The 23,997-nt window shown below is 36.2% G+C and overlaps 1 protein-coding gene across 1 annotated transcript in view; it reads left to right on the plus strand.

Annotated features, from left to right (window-relative positions):
- TMEM117 (transmembrane protein 117) overlaps nucleotides 1–23,997 on the plus strand; it is a 497,401-nt gene that overhangs the window by 400,516 nt on the left and 72,888 nt on the right. Inside the window, 2 exon segments of the mRNA XM_030322378.1 lie at nucleotides 11,252–11,364; nucleotides 11,367–11,410. Coding sequence (XP_030178238.1) covers nucleotides 11,252–11,364; nucleotides 11,367–11,410 — 157 coding nt within the window.

Here is a 23,997-nt window from a genome sequence, read left to right on the forward strand (position 1 = left end):
AACTAATATATTAAAACACATAAAAGCATAATTATGTTGAAGCAAATGAAATTCTATTTCTAGTCGGATAAAGCATGGCCAAATTTAGGCAAGTTTGTTTGGCTCAAATTCTTTAAAAAAATTTTTTTTAATGTTTATTTATTTTTGAGAGAGAGAGAAAGAGTGCAAGCCGGGGAGGGGCAGAGAGAGAGGGAGACACAGAATCCTAAGCAGGCTCCAGGCTCTGAGCTGTCAGCAGGGCTCAAACTCACAAACTGCAAGATCATGACCTAAGCCAAAGTCAGATCCTTAAACGACTGGGCCACCCAGGCACCCCTGTTTGGCTCAGCTTGTATTAGGAGATTCTGTACATTCCTGCTACCTGGTTTTATTAAGATGAAATTGTGTGATAGTTAACCCTAAGTGTATTAGACCTTAGGACCTAATGTAAGTTCTTCTCTGTCTTCATTTAATGCCTGCTTTCAAGCTATTTGACTATGCAATAAATATATCAAAATGGTTATAATGGAAGAAGGACAACAATATTACCTAATGTATTTACTTGAAATAGAAGTTCAGTATTTTTAAAAATCCAGAAGTTATGGTGAAAGAAGTGGTTAGGACTATGAATTAACCACTATTTGAGGATTAAGTGGATTTACTTACATGCCTCTACTCTGTTCTCTGATTCCCCAAATATAATAGATATTTGAGTAAGGTGTAAAATGAGTAAGTTTCCAGATAAGATCAAGATGATACTACATTTTTGAGGATATCTGAAGATTTTCAGCTGAAGAGAGAAAATGGTTTGCTATAGGAGGAGTCTTCAGAATCCACAGATTCTCATTATAGTGCTGTCACTGGCAGTCTGTGTGACAGGAGCAAGTCCCGTAACCTCTCTGGAAACATTTTATTTGTGCACTTTACCAATGATTCTTAGTGCATATACAAACTTACACTTCCTTACCAACAATTCTGTGGTTCCCACAAGCCCACCCAGAGGTTGGTAATGGCTGGATTAGAAAGGTCTGTTAAGGGGTTTAAATGGGTGATGGAGTATTAAGAAGGGCACTTGTTGTGATGAGCACTGGGTAAGTAATGAATGAATCACTAAATTCTACTCCTGAAACCACTATTACACAATATGTTAACTAAACAGAATTTAAATAAAAACTTAAAAAAAAAAAAAAAAAGCTCTGTTAACCCTTCTTGGTCTCACATTCTAACTCTTATTAATCTAAGCGGAATTAGCAATAATTGAGGAAAAGTAAACAAACTAGAAATCTGAAAACATGAAATTGAGACTAACTACTCAAGCTGATAATTATGTATGAGTTTTTTTCCATTTGACTAGTGGCCAGAAACCAGACAGTGAAATTGATGAGCCAGTATGTCCTGCTGGTGTTGGCTACAGCCTGAAAGGAAATAATCCAGATAATTGTTTAATTGGATGCTACTTAAAAGAGAAGCTGGAACTCCCCAAGAATCATGGTCCAGAGTAAACATCTTTTCAATCATATTGGTTAAATAAAAACCTGAGAATGTTGCGTTGATGGCCAGCATTTATGAGGTTCCATTTTTACTGCCACGAAAATATTCCTTTTAACTGTTGCCTACCAGTTCTTGTCAGTCTGTGTCAGTTTTACATTTCAATGTTAAGTATTTCTGGATGGTAATTTTCCAATATTATACTTGTAATAAAAAAGGAAAATAAATGAAATCCTTGCTACACAGTTACAGAAGGATAATATTCAATAGCTTCCTATGAGAGGCAATCTGTACAGTGGTTATCACACAGACTATTCTAAGTCAGCCTGGATGTGAATCATCTCATATCACTCATATGTTATATTTCATGTAACTTTTAAAGTCTGTAACTCAGGTCAAGTTATTTGAACTTTCTGTGAGCTTCTGCACTTAAATTGGGGGTGGTGACAATAGGGTTGTAAGAATTATATAAGTTACATAAGTTAATTTGTGTAAAGTGCTTATGCCAATGCTTGGTATATTATAAGTGGCACATAACTGTAATAGTAATTTGCTACCATTACTATTTTCTTTGTAGCAGTTTCACATAAAAGTGACTGTTTTTGTATAACCTGAGTCATGGCTCTTTTAAACAGGTGTTCTGACTGAATTATCATAGCATGGTAAAGTCTAACAATTTTATAAGAAGTGGCTGAGAAAAACAAAGACATGCAGTACATTTGCTTCTAGAGTTCTATCTAGAGAAGGGACTAAGTGGAATGACTAATTAATGTGTTTTGGTCCTGCTGTTTTTTTTCTTTTTTCCATTCTCTTGAGACTTTATTTTTAGAACTGTCTTGAGCTGTATGCCTTCATATTTAATGATTGCCATTTTTATTCTTTTTATAGTAGTAAATATTAAATATTAGGCAGAATGTTTCCTTTAATTTCCCTTTGGAGTGATAAAGTATCACCAGTAACTTTTTCTTGATATGTGTAGCAATACTCTTTCTCAAAACAGAATTACTTAATAAAGCCAGGAAGACATCTATGAAAAGCTCTTAGAACAGGTATTACATATTGGATAATTGAAAATATATCAAATAAAACAAACGTCCAAAAGATGAACTTAGGAAGCTCTCACACAACAGGCATTATGATAAATTTCAAGTACCAAAATGTTTTAATGGTTAACTTTAATGACTTTATTCATAATGAGATTATTAGCATGACTAACTCCTTTGTAAATCTTGAAATATAAGAGGTTTCTGATAGCTCAGCAGACACTTATTCCAAACTCCCAGATTTTGACACCTAAAAATGTGCCTCTTAATGAATATTTAATTTTACATTACATTACATTACATTACCAGTTTACATATTTAGACCAATGAGGTAATGTTAGAGTATGAACTCCTATGTAATCAACTGTCTCCACAAAAGGAGATCTTGGTATCTCTTGGGAAAAAAGTACAGGGATGATATTAAAAATACTAGCCTGTAGCCTTCTGGGGAAGATGATGGAGTAGGAGGGTCCTAAGCTCACCTCATTCCATGCATACAACTAGATAACAACACATCAGTGTAAATAAAGCAGAAAATGATCTGAAGACTGGCAGAACAGACTCTCCACAGCTAAATGTAGAGAAGAGGCAATATCAAAGAGGATAGGAAAGGTGGAGACATGGTCTAGGGACAAAGGGACCTGCATGACGTCCCCAGAAGGGAGGGGCACAGGGAGTATGGAGGAGGGAAAGGAGCAGACTGTCAAGTATCCCTGGCACCAGGGACCCAAACAGGGAAGACAATTTGTATAACATTTGGCTTTGAAAACCAGAGGGGCCTAACAATCAGGGGGCTAAAATCTGAAACATCAGAAATCAGCAGGCTAGTCTCTGGGAGAGCCAGGAGGACAGAGTCCCCACCTGTAAAGAGACAACACAACAAACAGTCCCACTGAGATACAGCATAGAAGCAGCAGTTGAATAACCTGGCATGCATGGGAAGGAGATTAATTACTAATCTCACAGCATGTTCTGGAGAGACAGGGATCTTTTGGAGACCCCTCTAAGAACAGAAGAACTAGTGGACAGCATTTCCCTCCTGGGCACCCCCAGCCTAGATACAAGAACACCTTCAGGAAATAGCACCAAGCAACACTCTCCACCTAGCTTGCTAACAGTGCACACTGCCCATGTGCACCTCTGTGGATCTACTCCCTCCAACCCAGCTCGCCTGGCAGGAGTTTTTCCCTGGTGGCTGCAGATCCTCTCCCTCAGTGGATGAGCATGGACCTTGCTGGCACCACATGCCACACTCCCTCCAATATACCCTTGGCCACAGCCAATGCAAACCAGTGCCACAAGCCTGGCAGTATGCAAACAGCCCAGCAGTGGCCAGAACTACTCCTGCCCCAAGGAGAGGGGAAGATAACAGTCCAACTGCTTCCCCAACAGTGGACTAGGGGCAGACATCTGGTCTGACTGCAGGCCCTGCCACCAACAAAAGTTTCTCAGGGGACAACAGAGGGAAAGCACCCTGTAGTTCAGTGCTATTGCATCTCTGGCATATACTTAGTCTGACTCAACTTAAGCTCAAGGCAGCCCCAGACTGGCCACAGGTACCAAATCTTGTCCACAATAGGCAAAGTGAGCCATTGCAGACTAAAGGCAAACATGGCTCATCCAAAATACACACAGAGGATACTCCTGAAGCACCAGGTTCTGGTGAACAGGGACCTTACACTACAGGACCTCTTCATCATAAGGCCTCTATGTTGAAGAACAGGAGATGTAGCTGACTTTCCTAACACAGAGAAACAGACACAGAAAGTTAGACAAAATGAGGAGACAGAGGAATATGTCTCAAATGAAAAAATGAGACAAAATCACAGCAAGAGAGCTAAACAAAACATATAAATAATATGCCTGATAGAGAAGTTAAAGTAATGGTTATACATATACTCACTGGATTTGAGAAAAGATGGAGGGACTTCATTGAGATCCTCAACAAAGATACAGAAAACATCAAAAAGAACCAATCAAAGGTGAAGGACTAAGTAACTGAAATAAAAAATACACTAACTACGTAGATAAATAGTAAACTAGAGGAAACAGAAGAATGTATCAGTAACTTGGAGGACAGAATAAATGAAAATCAGTCAAGCTTAACAGGAGAGACAAAAAATAATAATGAAAAATGAAAATAGGATTCTGGAACTCAATGACACCATAAAGCATAATAACATTTGCATTGTAAGGAACCTAGAAGAAGAGAGAGAAGAGGAAACAGAAAATTTATTTGAAGAGATAATAGCTGAAAATTTCCTGAATTTGGGGAAGGAAACATATCTAAATCTAGGAGGTACAGAGAGCCCCCAAAAGAATCAACCCAAGGTGGTCCTACCAAGATAAGTTGTAATTAAACTGGCAAAAAGTAGTGATAAAGAGAGAATTTTAAAAAGCAGTAGGAGAAACAAAAAGTTACATATAAAGGAGACCCCATAAGGCTATCAGCAGATGTTCAATAGAAACTTTGCAGGACAGAAGGGAGTGACATGATGTATTTAAAAGTGTGAAAGAGAAAACTTGCAATGAAGAAATAGTCTATCCAACAAAAGTATCATTCAGAATAGAAGGAGAGATGAAGAATTTTGCAGACAAAAAAAGTTGAAGGAATTCGTGACCACTAAACTTGTTCTACAAAAATACTAAACAGACTCAAAGAGTCAAAAAGAAAGACCACAAATAGGATTAAGAAAGTAGGAAGCACAAAACCATTAAGTATATCTATAAAATGATCAAGGGATTCACAAATAAAGGATGTAAAATATGACACCATATACATAAAACGTGGATGGGAAAGGAGTAAAGAATGAGACAAACTTAAGTGACCATCAACTTAATATAGACAGCTATATGCATAAGATGTCATATACAAACCTAATGGTAACCACAGACTAAAACAACAATAATAGATATGCAAAAATGAAGAGAAAGGAATCTAAGTATATCACCAGAGAAAGCCAGAAACTGTGAGAGAACATGAGAAAGAAGGAACAGAGAAGAACTATAAAAACAACCATAAAACAAGTAACAAAATGGCAATAAGTACATACCTATTAATAATTACTTTGAATGTAAATGGCCTACATTTTCTAAACAGAAGACAAAGGGTGAGAGAATGGATAAAAAAGCAAGACGTATCTATAGGCTGCCTACAAGAGACTCATTTCAGACCTAAAGGCACATACAGATTGAAAATGAATAGAGGGAAAGGATTTATTATGCAAATGAAAGTGAAAAGAAAACCAGGATAGCAATACTTATATGGGACAAAATATACTAAAAAACAAAGACTGTAATGGGAGGACAAAAAGGACACTATATAATAATAAAGGGAACAACGCAACAAAAGATATAACAATTATAAATATTTATACACCCAATACGAAAGCACCGAAATACATAAAATTATGTTGTTACTAACAAACAAAAAGGAACTACTCAGTAGTAATACAAAATACTAGGAGACTTCAACACCCACTTCCATCAATAGAAAGATCATCCAAGAAGAAAATCAGTAAGAAAACAATGGCCTTAACTGATATTTTGTACTAAATGGATTTAACAGATATAGTCAGAACATTCCATTCCAAAATAGGATAATGTACATTATTTTCATGTGCACACTGATCATTCTCCAGAATAGACTACATGTTAAGACACAAATCAAGTCTCAACAAATTCAGAAAGATCAAAGTATACCATGCATCTGACCACAATGTTATAAAACTAGAAATCAACCACACACACACACACACACACACACACACACACACACATACAAACCTAGATAGAGCACAAATACATGAAGGCTACATAACATGGTACTAAACAATGAATGGGTCAACCAAGAAATCAAAGAGGAAATCAAAAATACATGGAGACAAATAAAATTAAAACATAATAGTCCAAATCTTTGGGATTAAGCAAAAGTGGTTCTAAGAGGGAAGTTTATAGCAATACAGGCCTACCTCAAGAAGCAAGAAAATTTCAAATAATGACCTAACCAACACTTAAAGGAGCTACAGCAGGAGAACAAACAAAATCCAAAATCAGTCAAGGAAGGACATAATAATGTTAGAGCAGAATATACAAAATAGAAACTAAAAAAAACAATAGAACATATCAGTGAGTCCAGGATCTGGCTTTTTGAAAAGATCAACAAAATTGATAAACCTTTAGCCAGACTCTTAAAAAAAGAGAGAGACAGACAGAGATATCTCTGATATCTCTGATAAATACAGATGCAAAAATATAGCAAACAAAACCAACAATATATTTAAAAAATCATTCACCATGATCAGGTGGAATTTACTCCTGGGATGCAAGTGTTGTTTAATATTAACAAATCAACATGCTACACCATATTATCATTAGGTGAAAAAAAACATTAGACAAAGTACAACATCCTTTCATGATAAAACTATCAAAGTAGATTTAGAGAGAACATATCTCAACATAATAAAGCCATATATGAAAAACCCACAGCTAACATCATAACTCAGTGTGGAAAAACTGAGAGCTTTTCACCTAAGATCAAGAGCAAGACAAGGATGTTCACTTCATCACTTTTATTCAACATAGGAAGCCTAGCCACGGCAATCAGATAAGAAAAAGAAATAAAAGGCATCCATAGTGGTAAGGAAGAAATAAAACTTTCACTATTTGCAGATGACTGATACTATATATAGAAAACCTTAATGACTCCACCAAATCACTACTAGAACTAATAAATGAATTCAGTAAGTTTTCAGGATACAAAATCAATATACAGAAATCTGTTGTATTTTTATACACTATTAATAAAGAAACAAAAAGGAAATTAAGAAAATCTCATTTACAATTGCACCAAAAAATAAAATGCCTAGGAATAAACTTAATCAAGGAAGTGAAAGACTTGTACTCTGAAAAATACAAAACACTGATAAATGAAATTGAAGAGCACACAAAAAATAGATATTCTATGCTCATGGATTGGAAAAACAAATATTTTTAAAATGGCCATGCTATCCAAAGCAATCTACAGATTTAATGCAATCCCTGTCAAAATACTAACAGTATTTTTCACAGAACTAGAAAAAATAATCCTGAAATTTGTATGGAACCATAAAACCTCAAGTAGCCAAAGCAGTCTTGAAAAGGAAGAAAAACTGAACTATCACAATCCGAGATATCAAGATACACTACAAAGCTTTAGTGATCAAAATGGTATGGTACTGGCACAAAATTAGACACATAAATCAAGGAAACAGAAGAGACAGCTCAGAAACAAACCCAAAATTATGTGGTCAATTAATCTTGAAGAAAGAAGAAGGCATGCAATGGGAAAAAGATAATCTCTTCAACAAATGGTGTTGGGAAAATTGGACAGCTACATGCAAAAACAAAAATGAAACTGGATCACGTTCTTACACCATACACCCGTACACAAAATAAACTCAAAATGGATTAAAGACCTACATGTGAGACTTGAAACCATAAAAATCCTAGAAGAGAGCATAGGCAGTAACTTCTTGGCATCAATTGTAGCAACATTTTTCTAGGTATGTCTCCTGAAGCAAGGGAAATAAAAGCAAAAATAAACTATTGGGACTACATCAAAATATAAAGTTTCTGCACAGCAAAGGAAACAATCAAAAAACTGAAAGACAACCTACTGAATGGAAGAAGATATTTGCAAATGACATGTCTAATAAAAGGTTAATATCCTGGTGTACCTGGGTGACTCAGTTGGTTAAGTGTCCGACTTTGGCTCAAGTCATGATCTCATGGTTTCTGGGTTCCAACCCGTGTCCAGTTCTGTGCTGACTGCTGAGAGCCTGAAGCCTGCTTCAGATTCTGTATCTCCCTCTCTCTCTTTGTCCCTCCCCAACCTGTCCTCTCAATCTCTCTTTCAAAACTATATAAATAAACATTACAAAATTTTTAAAAAGTTAGTATCCAAAAATACAAAGAACTGGTAAAACTCAACACCCAAATAATCTAATTAAAAACTGGGCAGAAGTCATGAATGGATATTTCTCCAAAGACATATAGCTGGCCAATAGACACATGAAAAGATGCTCAACATCACTAATCATCAGTGAAATGTAAATCAAAACTACAATGAGATATCACCTCACACCTGTCAGAATGGCTAGAATCACAAACTCAAGAAACAATAAATGTTGGGAAGGGTTGGGGAAAACGGAACCCTCTTGTACTTTTGGTGGGAATGCAAACTGTTGCAGCCAATGTGGAAAACAGTATAGACCTTCCTCAAAAAAATTAAAAATAGAATTACCATGTATATGATCCAGTAATTTTATTACTGGGTATTTACACAAAGAATATAAAACCACTAATTCAAAAAGATATATGCACCTTTATGTTTATTGCAGCATTATTTACAATAGTCAAATCATGGAAGCAGCCCAAGTGTTCACTGATTGGTGAATGGATAAAGAAGAGGTGGCATATATATACAATGGAACATTACTCAGCCTTAAGAAGGAATGAAATCTTGCCATTAGCAACATGTATAGATCCAGAGGGTATGATGCTATGTGAAATAAGTCAGAAAGACTAACACCATATGATTTCACTCATGTAGAATTTGAGAAATAAAACAAATAAAGAAAAAGTAAAAAAGTCACAAACCAAAAAAGCAGGCTCTTAACTATAGAGAACAAATTGATGGTTACCAAAGGGGAGATGGGTGAGGGAAGGGTGAAATAGGTGATTAAGGGTACACTTATTATGAGCACTGAATAGTGTATACAATTGTTGAACAACATAATGTGCACCTAAAGCTAATATAACCCTGTATATTAACTATACTGGCATTAAAAAAAGAAAGAAGCAGATCCACTGGAATGTCTTTTGGGCATTTACTCCTGTCTTAATGCCTGACTGGATGAAATGTCTGGTGATAGAGAAACCATCTCACCATAATAAGGATGAAAGTCATATTAAAGATAGAGGAGAAGGAAGATAAAAGGAGCTTTGTTTTGAGTGATATTGTTGGACTAATATGCCATCCAGGGATTTCTTATTGCATTAAATATATAGACTTTTTACTTGCCTAAGAGAAAAAAACAAAATCAAAAACCACAAACTGATTTAACCTGGAGAAAAATTTGTTTAAAATCCCATTATTCTTATGTTAGACTGTATAATATTTGCTATTTCATTTCTCTTGAATTGTAATAGTTATTTAGGATTCCTCCTATTCTTAATTAATCCATTTGAATTTCTACAAATGATCAAATATTCTAAATGGTAGTAGAGACAATCTGTAATTTATATTTTAGAGATCATGAGTCAAATTCTTTGACAGTTTGCAATTTTAATAAAATAATTTTATTAGACATTTTTATTTTTCAAAAACGTTTTAAATATATCTTTTTTTATTCATACGGAGGGAGAAATCTAAGGAAGGGTTCATTATATTCATTATATCAAATTATTTATTTGATATTCATTATATCAAATATTACAAATAAGAGGTTGTAAAAAGCAAACCCAGTATTTAAATTTAGAAATTTGTGCTTTGTTCAGTTGAAAAGAGAATTTTAGGATGGTCCATATTATTGTGTGGGTTTTTTTGTATCAATTATTATCAAACATCAGAGGGCAAAAACAAGTTTGTTAATTATCAAAATGGGTAGGTATTCTTCTAAGGTTAATTTACCTCCGTGTATTTTCTTCCATTCTTTTTTTCTTTTTTATTTTCTTGTTTCTTCTTTTTTTTCTTTCTTTAGATTGATTATTTTCAAAGTAATTGTTTTTTTTTTTTCATTTTTGTTTTTATAATTCAGACAAAATAAGGTGTGTTTAGGGTGGTATGGCCATAGACTCCTTTTTACAATTCAGAACAATATCCAGATACCAATATAGCTCTGAAAGCAGAGGTTTAACTACATTACAGATAATTCTCGGGCATATTAAATTTTTGCTGCCCATATTTCAGATTTAATTTGAATGTCAATATTAAAGACTAATTTAAGTACTCTTGATTCTTTTTAAAACCTTAATTGTTAATTGTTATAATTCCAAGAAAAATTCATTGAATTCCATCAATACAATTTATGCAAGATTTCACAGGGCCACCAAAGATAAGAAATAAGCTCACGTCCCTAGTATCTTATACAAGGAATGGGCAATCAAAACGGAGGATGCAACTAGGACCAGGTCACTAGGCCACAAGCATCTATGAAACACGCCCTATGAGAAGTGGCTACCAGTTCGTGTGTTAGAGGTGGTTCTTCCATGGAGCTCCAGCCCCTACGGACCGGGGCATGGATGGGATTGGGACACGCATCATCCTCTCTTTGTAGAACGTAATAAAATCCAAGGCTGGGTTTTGCCCATTTCCGTCTGCCTTCTGCTCTTACCTGTGCATGTCTATTACTGTCAGTAAATGATGTACATGTAATGAGAGGTACACACCAGTGTTCTTGTTGGACATATATTGTACTAGCAAGGCCATTTGTAATGGTTTGTTGTTAATTATTTATTCTATAATCATTACCTTAATGTTCTTAAGGGAAAATTTGGGTAGATGCTATCATACCTTTTTCTAATTGCTTTTGAAAGAAAGCACTTAATTTACTTCTTTGTTCATCTTCATTTTGGTGAATATGCCTTGGCAAAGGGTACTTGGCAAAGGATAGACTTTAATAAAGCACAGATAACACACACTCTTCACTGTCTATATTATTATGTCCAACGTTCTTTAATGAGTATCTTGTTTCTTGCAGGACGGTTCTGTTTACTCTCACTTCTGTGGTTGTACTTGTCATTACAACTGACTGGATCAGCTGGGACAAGCTGAATCGGGGATTTTTGCCCAGTGATGAAGTTTCCCGAGCATTCTGGCTTCTTTCATCTTGGTCTTTGACCTCCTCATTGTAATGCAGGTAAGTGTTTTTTTATTTCCCTTCTCTCACTGAAACAGCTCTGTGCTTTGTTCTCAGTATAACAAACACTGTATGTAGAATGAAAGGCTCCATAAAGGTAGAGAAGTGCTTAGTTTACAGTTGCTATTGGGGGGAGCTTTTCTGATCATAGTTTCAGCAGTTTTACTGGGAGGATAAGCCAACTGGGCTTTTGTGAAAGTAGCACCAAAAATTCAGTTGTATGAACATTGGAAGGTGGACCCTGAGAAACCATACAGCATGGTGGTGTTTTTCTGCCAAGATTTCAAGGAAAAAAGTAAGGCAAAGCAACAACAAAAAAACCCTGTCATTTAGTAAATGAAAAGCTGCAGAGATGAGGATGATATAAAGCCAGCAAAGCAGGGATAAGCAATTGCCAAAGCAACTCAGGGTTTTATAGCGGTTGAAATGGAATGATGTAAAAATGCTTTTCCTGGTTATGGAAATTATCACTTTCTTCAGTACTCACTAGAGATCATTCCATTTTCATGTAAACAATATTTCTGCCCCTGCTCAGCAACACATTGTTTGTACAATAGCATTGCGCTAACCGGTGCTACTCATGTAACTCTTCTGCTGTGAGTGCTTTGGGGTCTTAGGAATGTTCCTTTGAATGAGGCCGAAAGAACATTAACTATTTCTTGCACTTTATCTTGCTCATTAAGTGTCCATCCATTTGCTGCCCATTGTTCATACTGATTTTATAAGCAATTTTGGATTTTCCCCCTCCTGAGACATTGTAAGTTACCAGAACAAAGGCACAATTGCTGAAGGGAAGGTAAACGCCACTGTGTGCCAGATTTATGTGAGATTTCACAAGATAGAAGATTGGTTTTCTCATTTTAGAGGCAAAAAGAAGCCTTTAATAAGCAATATTCTGTAGTGTCTTAAAAGAGAATAACAGTTTATTGTTGCTGTTGCTTCACAATATAGGCCCAGGCATTAGGTTCAAGATGGTTCCTGGAATATATTTCTATTTTAATGGATAACAGTTTAAAATATGTTATTGATTTAAAAAATTATATAAAGTGGACTGTTTGTCTCATCTAAAAATTGATGTATTTCTTCTTTATTTCCTGTGGGATGTTTAGCATAGTGGAGAAAAGTAAGAAAGCATTGGTGGGTTCCATATCAGTCTCTTATTTGCTGTAGGACCTCCTCTGGATATTTATAAAATCAAATTTGTAGCACTAAATAGTGTATTTTGCATTACTTGTTCAGAGACTTTTTTTTTTAATGTTTACTATTTTTAGAGAGAGCCAGAGACAGAGACAGAGTTTGAACAAGGGAGGGGCAGAGAGAGAGGGAGACACAGAATTGGAAGCAGGTTCCAGGCTCTGAAGTGTCAGCACACAGTCCGATGCAGGGCTCGAACCCATGAACATGAAGTCATGACCTGAGCCAAAGTCAGACGCTTTAACCAACTGAGCCACCCAGGTGTCCTCAGAGGCTGTTTTTTTTTTTGAATGTTTATTTATTTTGAGAGAGTACACATGAGTGGGGGAGAGAGAAAGGGAGAGAGAGAGAATCCCAAGCAGGCTCTACACTGTCATCACAGAGCCTGACATGGGGCTTGATCCCAAGAACCATGAGATCATGACCTGAACTGAAATCAAGAGTTGGTTGTTTAGCTCACTGAGCCACCCAGGTGCCCCTCAGAGGCTGTTTTTGTCTTCTTTCATCTGATACTCCTGAATGATATACTTCCTCATCTAAAATACCTGCTTTGGCCAAATGGCCTACCTCTTTGAACCCATTTTATAGCCAAAGGTATTAGTAAGCAAATAGACCACTGTCCTTTGGATTGTTTAAATTTGTATATGTGAGAGCATAAATTTCCTGATTTTTGTCCTACTATCCATCACTTTCTACCCTCTTTGTATCTTTTTAGTTACTCTTCCAATGAGGTCACGAAAATCAGGGACTTGAAGTGGAAAAATATAACATTACAATTTATAGATACTATGGAATCACTCAAAAAGTACTTAATAAGGAGAGAAGGAAGAAAGAAAGGATAGTAAGGATTTATACAGGTAGAGTCAGCAGGAATTAGGAAGGGGCAAGCATTCTAGATGAAGGAAATGGTATGAAAATGTGGAGTCAGTAAAGCGCTGAAGTGTTCAGAGAGTAGCCAGAGCACCAATTGACCGACAATGAAGAGTTTGTGCTGAGGAATCTATCAGTTTGGATGATTTTGGCTACAAGTAACAATAAGCCTGCCAAGCTAGCTTAATCAAAGTGGGGGGATATAATACTGTGTTATAAGGATGCTGTACAGAATTAGAGAGGACGGATGCGGTTACATTTTAGGGACACATGAAAGCAGAGACTAAAGTGCACCAGGGAGCCCAGACCTAGCTTTTTTCCTCCATCTCTCATCTTTTTTAATTTTTCCCTTCAGTTTCCTTCTCTTTTCTTACTACAGAGAAGCTTTCTCAGCTTCCCAGTTCATATGGAAGGAAATGGCCACAGCAAATACCTCAGAAGGAGACCACTCTAGTTGTCAGGTGTAATTCTAGATTCCTGGGGAAAGGATTGTAAGGACTGGATTGTCCTGCACCCATCAGTGAAGTGACTGGGGGCAAGGCAGTTCCACAGAAAAACAGGGAGATGCTGGGCCTCAAAAGCTAAATTAATTGATGTCTAATATGAAGGAAAGTCCAGAAAGAGACCCAAGAGTTAGGGCCCTTAACTCCTTTTCTCTCTCCCCTAGTACTGAGTCAGTGAGCCAGTCCCGTTGATTTCTCCTTTGCTATGTCTTTTGTGGCCGAATCCTTCCTTATCATTTCTCTGCTTGTATTCAGTCCTGAGTCTCCTGTATACTATTGTAAAATAATCTCCTATGCAAACTTCTGCTTCCACATGTCCCCTTGTCCCACACACTCTATGCGGCTCAGGCTCATAAACTTCCAGTCTGGAACGTCATGTTGTACATGCCTCTTCTCAGCCAAAGTGATACCTCATTGTCCAAGTATAAAGTCAGGACTCCAAGAGCATGCTCCCAGTGCCCTTCACCATCTGGCCCTGTTGTGTTTTCTCACATGTATTCTATGCTGTAGATCTACCCCAGACCATCCTATGCTGTAGATCCACCTCAGACCAAAGGGCTTATTGTTTGGCCCTTGACCACAGCACACTCATTCCAGGGTGTCTGTAAGCCTCTTTTTCTCCCCAGATGTGTCTCCTCCTGCTTTGGTCATCTAGACCCTACTGCTGAGGACCATTCCAATTCCCCCTCATGAAAACCATGTAATCACTTTCCTCCTTGGAACTCCTGCAGCACTTTTCCCCTGGACACAAATCACCATTTCACTGTTTTCCTGCTCTATGGAGCAGGAACCATAGCTTATAACTATTTGTCCCTGGAGTCTCCCTAACACAGAGCCTTACATGGGCAGCAGTATGCCCAGAGTAATAACTGCTTGATGAGGATAAAGAAGTGACATTTCAGCACTGAGTCTCCGCAAACTCTGCCCCCCCTTTGGGAGCATCATGTTAAAGTTTCAGGACTAGTACAAGTGGTAAAATAAACAGAGCCCCCAGAAGATGTATATATTCAAGGCATTTAAAAATATATAATACAAATATCCTACAAATCCATAGCCAACTAAACTGTGATCTATTTCATTCTAGATCATATATTTCAGACAAAAGAAAAATAGAAAAGTAGCAAAATTAGTGGAAATGGAGGGAATAATTTCATTAGAAGATTTTTCTCTCATTGACTTATTTAAGTGATTTTAAAGCAATTGACCCTAGACTTTTCTAATAGTAGAAAATTCAGCTTCCCACTATCAAAGATATTTTAATGTTTGGTAACAAAAATAAAAAGAAAAGAAACCCTTAGAATATGACATTACTGCTAAAGATTTTATCTTAACAAAGTTAGTAGGTCAATTCTGAAAACTTGTAGAGAAAGTATAATTATTTTTATGAATGTTTATTAAATACGATTTTCTACATTTATTGTCAAAACCATTTGATGTATCACATCTTTCTGCAGTTCTAGTAAAGTCGCTAGAACTAGGTATAAACAGATGTCATATAATATAACATGCGACTCATATAAATCACACATTCTACAGAACATGAGACGTAAAAAACACTTCTCTGAGGAAATATTATCTCAAAATCTGTTTAATATTTATAATTTTGCCATTTGGCTTTTATATTCCTGTAGTTCATTGCATAAGTATTAATTTGCAATTGTGTCCACCATTCATCTCTTGTTAGATTGAAGAAAAGATATAGGTAGATATTAAGAGTTAAAAATATAATGTATTGTAGAGTAATCAAAGAAAAAAAAGTGTCCGAGGAGTCCACCTGCCCAAAACAGAGAAGAGAAAGAGAGATGTCAGTATAGACAGGATAGTAAGACAAACTCCAAAAAGAGATGAGAGTAGAAGGGCAGGCAGCAAGAATTTGAAAAAGGAAAACAATGGACAGGAAATTTTCTCCAGCTGAGAGTAGTGTCCTAATCATCACAGTAAGAACTTAGTTTTTTTTTTAAATATATGAATTTATTGTCAAATTGGTTTCCATACAACACCCAGTGCTCCTCCCAAAGGTGCCCTTACTCAATACCCATCACCCACCCTCCCCTCCCTACCCACCCCCCATCAACCCTCAGTTTGCTCTCAGTTTTTAAGAGTCTCTTATGCTTTGGCTCTCTCCCACTCTAACCTCTTTTTTTTTTTTTTTTAAGAACTTAGTTTTGATCCATTAGTTCAGAAAACATTTGTGAATTCTATTTTTTATTTTTTGAGGAACTTCCATACTGTCTTCCACAGTAGTTGTACCAATTACATTCCCACCAACAGTGTCTGAGGATTCCTTTTCTCCACATCCTCACAAACACTTGTTATTTCTTATCTTTTTTATTCTAGCTATTCTGACAGTTGGTAAGGTGATATTTTATTGGTTTTGATATGCATTTCCCTGATGATTATTGAAATTAAAAATAGAAATCCCATATAATCCAATAATTCCCCCACAAGGTATTTACCCAAAGAAAAGGAAAATGCTAATTTGAAAAGGTAGTCTACTTCTGTGTTTATTGCACCCATTATTTACAATAGGCATGATATGGAACACCCCAAGTATCCACTGATAGATCAATAGATAAAGAAGGTGAAGTGTGAATACAGAATATTACTCAGTTCTGAAAAAGGATGAGATCTTGCCATTTGCAACATCATGAATAGACCTAGAGGGTATTATGTTAGTGAAATAAGTCAGAAAAAGAAAGACAAATACCATATGATTTCATTAATGTGGAATGTGGAATCTAAGAAACAAAAACAAAGGGAAGGAAAAGGAAAAAACCTGAAAAAGTAGAATTAGTTCTATAAATACAGAGAACAAACTGATGGTTGTCAGAAAGGAGGGGGTGGCAATGGGAAAAATGGGTGAAGGGGAGTGGGAAGATACAGTCTTCCAGTTACAGAACAAATAAGTCACAGGAATAAAAAATACAGCATAGGTAATATAGTCGATAATATGTAATAACATTGTATGGTGACAGATGATTAGCCACACTTATGATAAGCTTAATACAACATAGACTTGTTGAATCACTATGTTGTGGACCTGAAAGTCAGGTAACATTGTGCATCACTATACCCAAATTAAACAAATAAAAAGCCAAATTCATAGAACCGAGAGTAGAATGCTGGTTGCCAGGTGTTGAGAAAAATAGGAAGAGGTTGGTAAAAGGGCACAAACTTCCAGTTTTAAGATGAATAAGTTCTGAGGATGTAATGTATAACATGGTGACTATATTAAAAACACTTTTGTATACTTGCAATTTGCTAAGAGAGTACATTTCAAGCATTCTCATTTAAAAAATAAACTATGTGAAGTAATGGATATGTTGATTAACTTGGTCGTAGGACTCATTTCACTACATATAAACGGTTGGAAAAATACCTTAGTGATAAATAATGTAACAAAAGAAAACATTTACAAATTCATTCCCTGTGTACACCATATCAGGTGCTAGAGACACAGGACAGTGAGAAAGGAATCAAAGATCAATGACACAGTCTACAGGCATTTGTAGTTACAAAGGAATTCATAATTTAATAGAATAAATATGAGTAGAAAATAAAGGCATTTCAAGAAACCGTTTTAGAAGAATTATTCAGGTAAAAGCAAACGTTCCTACATCTACCACTTTAAAAATTTATCTTCCTGCCATCCTAGGATCTAGTTGTTGGTATGAAGACTTTAAAATAAAGGAGCTTCCTCTTTATAAGATAAAGAACATTCTGTACTTTTAACTAGACAGGAAGAGAGAGAATGAAAGAAGGAAGTGAGAGGAAGAAAAGGAGGAAATTAAGAGAGTAGGGAGGGGCTATGGGGAGGAGGAGGAGAGGTTTGGAGCCAGAAAGATGGGTATAGGTGGGGATGACTTGAGAAGCCAGTGAAATCTCCAGTGTGGATGGTGGGTGGAGGTGGATGGGATGAAGCAGTGGTAATGACCAGGAGACTGATTAAGTTATATGTGTGTTAAGTTTCCATGCATTCTCTGTCCTTTCTGAATGCTTTATATATGAACTCTAGGGGATTAGTGTAGGGAATATTAAAAACTGTCAAGTTTCACAACGGATCAATGTAGTCTAGCATCAAGATAGCATCTGCTGAACAAAGTGCCCAGGAGGCAGAGGAAGCTATGAGAAGATAAATTTCTGGGAATTTATGGTTAATTATAGAAAGGTTTCGCCTTGAACTCTTCTCTTATCATCCTCTCCTCTAGAAGGCTTCTCTCTTCACCTTCTGTGTGGGTATATCTTTGATTTATGTATGTAAGTAGATTCATAATATAAAACATATTACATATGCAGTATCGCTTTATGTGCTTCAAGGAGATGAAAGGATTCTTCTAGAAGAGAGGCTTTTAAAGAGAAGATGAAAGATTCAAAGGTTATATTTTGGTGAATCTTCACACTGTTGATACATGTTATCAGCACTTCTCTTGTAATTCATCTATATACCTACCTAATACCTTCATACCTATGTATCTACATACTTACTCTAACATGTGGGTTCCTCAAGGAGAGGAGGTATGTTTTTTCAATTTTTTCATTCCCACAGCTAGCTCATGTTCAATGCACTGCAGTTTTACCATAAGTATTTGCTGAATGAAAGAATAAATAAATGAATGATCACAGCATTATTTCAGAAAAGCCAAATAACATGAGATTTTTCAAGAAGCAAAATGTTTACCAACATCAGGAGAATGAGCTATCAATAATATTAAATTAGGTCATTTTCATTGAATTATGATTTTACTGTAATTAAATATCCAAATAAAAATCTGAACAAATTGCTCAGTTAAGTGTTGAAAAGGACTCTTTGGTCTAGTTTGAAAAACACGTAAAGAAAATGATACTTCCTGAAAAGTAATTCCTAATGCACTTAAAAAATAATTATGAAAATTGCATTCTACAAAGATTTCACTTTTTAACCTCTAAAAATGTGTTTGTTTTCTGTTTTGTATATGGTTCTCAGAAATAGGTTGACTAGTTTAAAAAAAGACATCATGAATTTTGGTAGACTTTATTTTAAAACTCCAATAACCTGACTTCAGTAGGGCACTTATTTTGAGGTCATAGCTGTTGAAAATGGAATCAATCACTTTAGAACATAGGGCAGAGCAACAAGCATGAACCGATTTAATTAAATAGCTATGGTGTTTTGACAAGTTGGCATATATTTTTCCGGACAAGTTGGTCTGACTGATTTTGTTTATAGGCTGCTTAGAAAGAAAGGGTTGTTTAAATGTCTGACCACCAGTTTTAACATGTCCTTCAGCTTTGGGAATACATTATAGAACTTCTTTCAAAGTATTTTAAACTCCTTTTCACAATCATTTTACGTCTTCATTTTTCTTATTCAAAGGTTACACACCTACCTTAAAACACAGTAATGACAATTTCTGTCCCAAATGATGACATGGACTAAGGCCTTATAATTGAAGTAACTCCTGGATTAACCATAAATGCCTACTGTCTTCACGATATGTGCCTAAGAGGTTGAATCTCCCTTTTATTTACTGTCACCATTTTGTACTTCTGGCATCACCTGATCTAGTGGGATGACAGAATATTCAAGGACAATCGTGGAGGGGAATCTCAATATATTTATTAATAGTCCCAATAACTAGCTTCCAAATAACAGACAGACATCTTACAGCAAGACATGTCCATGCAGCATGGGAGAGTCCAGCCAAGTGGGCAGTGTGCAGGAGGTGCCAGAGAACATGTCTTAGCAGGTGACCTATAGTATCAAGAAAATTGTGCAGAAGGTAACAGATAAGCTGGAAGCACTGGGGTTACCAGGCAAACACATTTTAGGGTCCAGTCATGGGCACTGGAGTGATAAACACATTCACGTGAAATGAAACTAATAGTCTGGTTAACATATGATGTAGATCACAGTTTTGAAACAGGCGGTAAGTTCTATGAGGGATTATTGTGAGTAGGTGAGATCAGTCAAGTCTTTAAGGATAATGTGAGAAGAATGGTGCTTGAAGGAATTATAAGATTTGGTTAAGCAAGTGGAAAATAGAGACATTCAAGTTTTATCCCAATTTAAATGCTTCAGTCTCCAAGGTACTTTTTTTAAAAGAGAGCTAGAACATGATTAAAAACTGGGAAAATATAAATCCTATATTGTTGCACATGAGCAATAATTTTTCAAAGCCACATGGAGGCAGCAAGATATAACTCCTTCAAATTGTATTTTTTCAATGGATGCATCATTGTTTTCAGGTGCCATGGAATGATTAGTAACTGATCATCACCCTGAAAGATTGTTCCAGCCATAGCCTTCACCCCCATCTTTGTGTGTATATTGTGATTGGTCCTGGGAGTCACGTGTAGCAGTTACCACTTGTCGTTGCACTACTTGTATATAATAAAAACTGCCATGTTGAAGACACCCATTCTGCCATTTGATCAGGCTCCCAGCTCCTCTGGGGTAGATTTCAAACTCAGAGTTTGAAGTTATACTTCAGGTCAGAATTGGATAGGTGTTGCTAAACATGAGCCCTATTGACAGACATTCATGTCAAATATCCTATCCCTGGATGAGATGGGCTAATACTCTGTAACTATTTTTGTTTAAATTAATTTATGTATTCTGAGAGTGGGGTACAGAGAGAGAGAGGGGCAGAGAGAGAGGAGAGTTCAAGAATCCAAAGCAGACTCCATGCTGTCAGCATGGAGCCTGACTCAGCGCTTGAACTTATGAACCATGAGTTCATGACCTAAGCTGAAATCAAGAGTCAGATGCTTAACCGACTGAGCCACCCAGCTGGCCTACTTTGTAGTTATTCTTAATGGAATATCAGGGATATGATATATTGCCATGAGCTCTTCTATTAAGTTTTTAAGATACGATGATAGAGCTTAGGAATAAGTTTAAAAGAAATGTGTAGGCAGTGAGACATCATGGAAGCCAATACAACAACGCCCAGTAATTCAGAACATTTATTTTAAACTCATACCTAAAATAAGAAATGAAGAACAGCCATTTTTAGATGACAAGTTTAAAAATAGTTTAGAATCCTAGCATTTTAGAGTAGGAGGAAAATTTTGGTCATATGATCACGTCCTGATTTTACAACTGAAACCCAGTAAGATTTGACAACTTGCCTGACAGTGGTTGGGCCCAGTCTAGAATTTGGATCTTCCAAATCCCAGCCCAGTACCCTGACAGATCATTTTTGAGTCAAAGATCCATTAACTCTGGAGTTCGACAAGCAAGAGGAGCCTTGGGGAAATGTTGTGCAACAAGTGGCTCAAAGTCTAGCCTAGTGTACTTAGACTAAGTAAGGATGGGTCCAATACTAGAAGACCATAGTATGAACCTTCCATATTAGAAATGAGGAACAAGCTACTAAAAGGGCAGAATGCTGTACTGGAAACACACTAGACCCAAAATAAGGCAGGATGGAAGGAGAGAAGGAAGCAGAAAGAAAAATAAAAGCTATTATTCACTGAGCATTTACCCTACATCGAGCACTATCCTGAATGCTTAGACACACTGTATATTATTTAATCTTCTCAACCTCCCTACAAGATTGATAGTATTATCTCTAATTTTTAAAATGAGGAAAATGAGAATTGCTCACAGTACACAGAGTCTGGATTCAGCAACATGAGGATTAGAAAAACAGATCTGTGTGACCCCAAAGCCCATACTTTTCCCTTACCTTATAGTGTTGTGTGTATCAAATTAATTAATATACGCAACAACCACAACAGAATACTTGCTAGGTGGCAGGAAGCTTACCGAATGATAGGAACACTTTTGCAGTAGACTAGAAGCAAGACTCAATTTCTTAGTGGCAGTGGAAATGTGTTTAAGTCACTTCATCTCTAGGTGTCCATAGTCTCATCTGTAGGATGACAATTTTTCATGACCCACATTATAGGATTTTTATGACAGTTAAATTAAAATGCAGTTGAAATATTATCTTTTCATATATCTAAATTACATTATTTGGAAGAAGAAAACAAATTAATTTAGTCGGAAAAAATTTCAGAGTAGTGCCTGGAATTACAATAAATCATTCAGAGTTGCTTGATTTTAGCTAAGCTAGACTATTATAATGTGATAAGGAGTCTGAGTAACAATGCATTATAGCCATAACCTGCTATTAGAAATCTACACTAATGGAGTGATTTCCATCCCTACCTGATCAGAAGAATCACAAAAACTCTTACAAGGATGTGAATTCTCTGGCTATTGGAACATTGTCAGAGTTTCTGGTTTAGTAAGCGTGCACTGGTGCCTGGGAATTACTAGGCATTACAGATGATTCTCGTAGCCATGAATTAGAGTCAACTGTACTGGTTAAAAATGCAGATTCTTGGGTTTTCCTTTTACATCTAGTGGTATCAGAATCACTAGGGAATTTGATTTGTGAATATGGGTTTTTATTTAGTCCAAATATCATTTCTGTGAACTCATTATTCTAAGGTAATACACTACTAATAAGTGAATGTTTATTATTACTTTGACTCAGATGGCTATACATAAAAGAACCCCAAGGAAATTACAAATTGCCAGATGGTACTTGGACTTTATTACATTTGATGAAGTTTGGAGAGTTCAAAATTATGCATTTGTCCTATAAAACTATATCATTCCTGTGGTGCATATTGTGAAAAGCTGAACAGTTAAGACCAAATATGTATCTGGTGCATTTGTCTCTAATTTTTCATGAAAGTGTATTTTATAAATATCCCTTTGCAGAAAAATGTATTTATGTCTAAGATGCATATCATCTATTTAATCTTTGTTTGATTTCAATAGCTGAGTCCTGAACATTTATTTGCAAGTTGAATAAGTTCTAAAATATAAGAATAGCATGAAACCAAAGAGGTATATATGTCTCTGTTTTATAACAAAATGACTTTATACACAAAAATATGTGTCTGGGGAAAAAATTAAAATTTGTTGTTTATAGTCCTTGTCATTCCTTTCTGGGACTTCTGAAGTTGGTGCCAAGAAATGTCCTTTTTTTCCTGTAATGAATAGAGCGATAGATGTGGATGCAAAATGAAGAAGCTCAGAGCCCTGGGAGAGATTCCTGCCCATGAAGTAGGACAGTAGGAACCGGGGGTCAGAAGGAGTTGTTATGGGGGGGAAAAGAGAGAAGACATAGAGGTGACAGCTGCTAATAGAACTTGAGAAAGAGAGGGTTTTTTTTTTTAGAAGTTTTGCTCTGTAATGTGCAATGTTATAATTCTACATCCAACTTCCTAAGAAAATTTCAGTTCAAAAAAATAGTCTCCAATCCTTTTGACATTATTTTCCTTCAGTCCCATCCTTCTCTTTTGATTCTGATGGGTTTCTGGGCAAGACTCAGGGGAAAGACAAGGTCGTAGAGGCCAAGGTATATTCCAGTTACACAAATATGAAAGTTAGTGGGTCCTTACGTGTAATGATTGTGTAGAATTCAGTCTGGTGAATGCATTCACTTTATCTTATGACTGCCTCTTAATTCAGCATTTTCACTCTTTACAAGCTCAAAGTCACAGTATATATCTCTTTCTTTTCAATCCAGTTTGTCAAATCCCCATCCTATAACAGCCCCTTAAACATCAGTATCCCATAAAAGCCTACCCTATTTTCCTTTATCTCTGCATCCCAGCTAGTTTTTCAAAGGTAGTTTTTCATCCAGTCATGGCTTCAAGTCCTCCTTATGGGCTGGTCTTTCTCAAATCCAAATGCCTCTGCTCAGTTTCACACCTGGAATATCTAACTGGCAAATGGCTATTTCCGGCAAGATCTTCCATGGGCTTCTCTGGTTCATCATATTTAAAACCAACCTATCATGATTTTTGTCCACTCAGTCACTCAAGCCAAAAAATCTGGGAGATATCCAAGATTTCTCTCTTTCATCTGTCTTACAGTCAATCGCCAGCCTTGTGCATTCTTCTTGCTAAGTATTTCTTGAATCTGTTTCTCTTTAAGACCCTAGTAGCCTTTACTTAGTTTGGGTTACCATCAACTTTTACTTATAGGAGTATAATATGGTTTCTCTTCTTTTATTC

This window comes from Lynx canadensis, chromosome B4 (genome assembly GCF_007474595.2).
Source record: "Lynx canadensis isolate LIC74 chromosome B4, mLynCan4.pri.v2, whole genome shotgun sequence".
NCBI lineage: Eukaryota > Metazoa > Chordata > Mammalia > Carnivora > Felidae > Lynx > Lynx canadensis.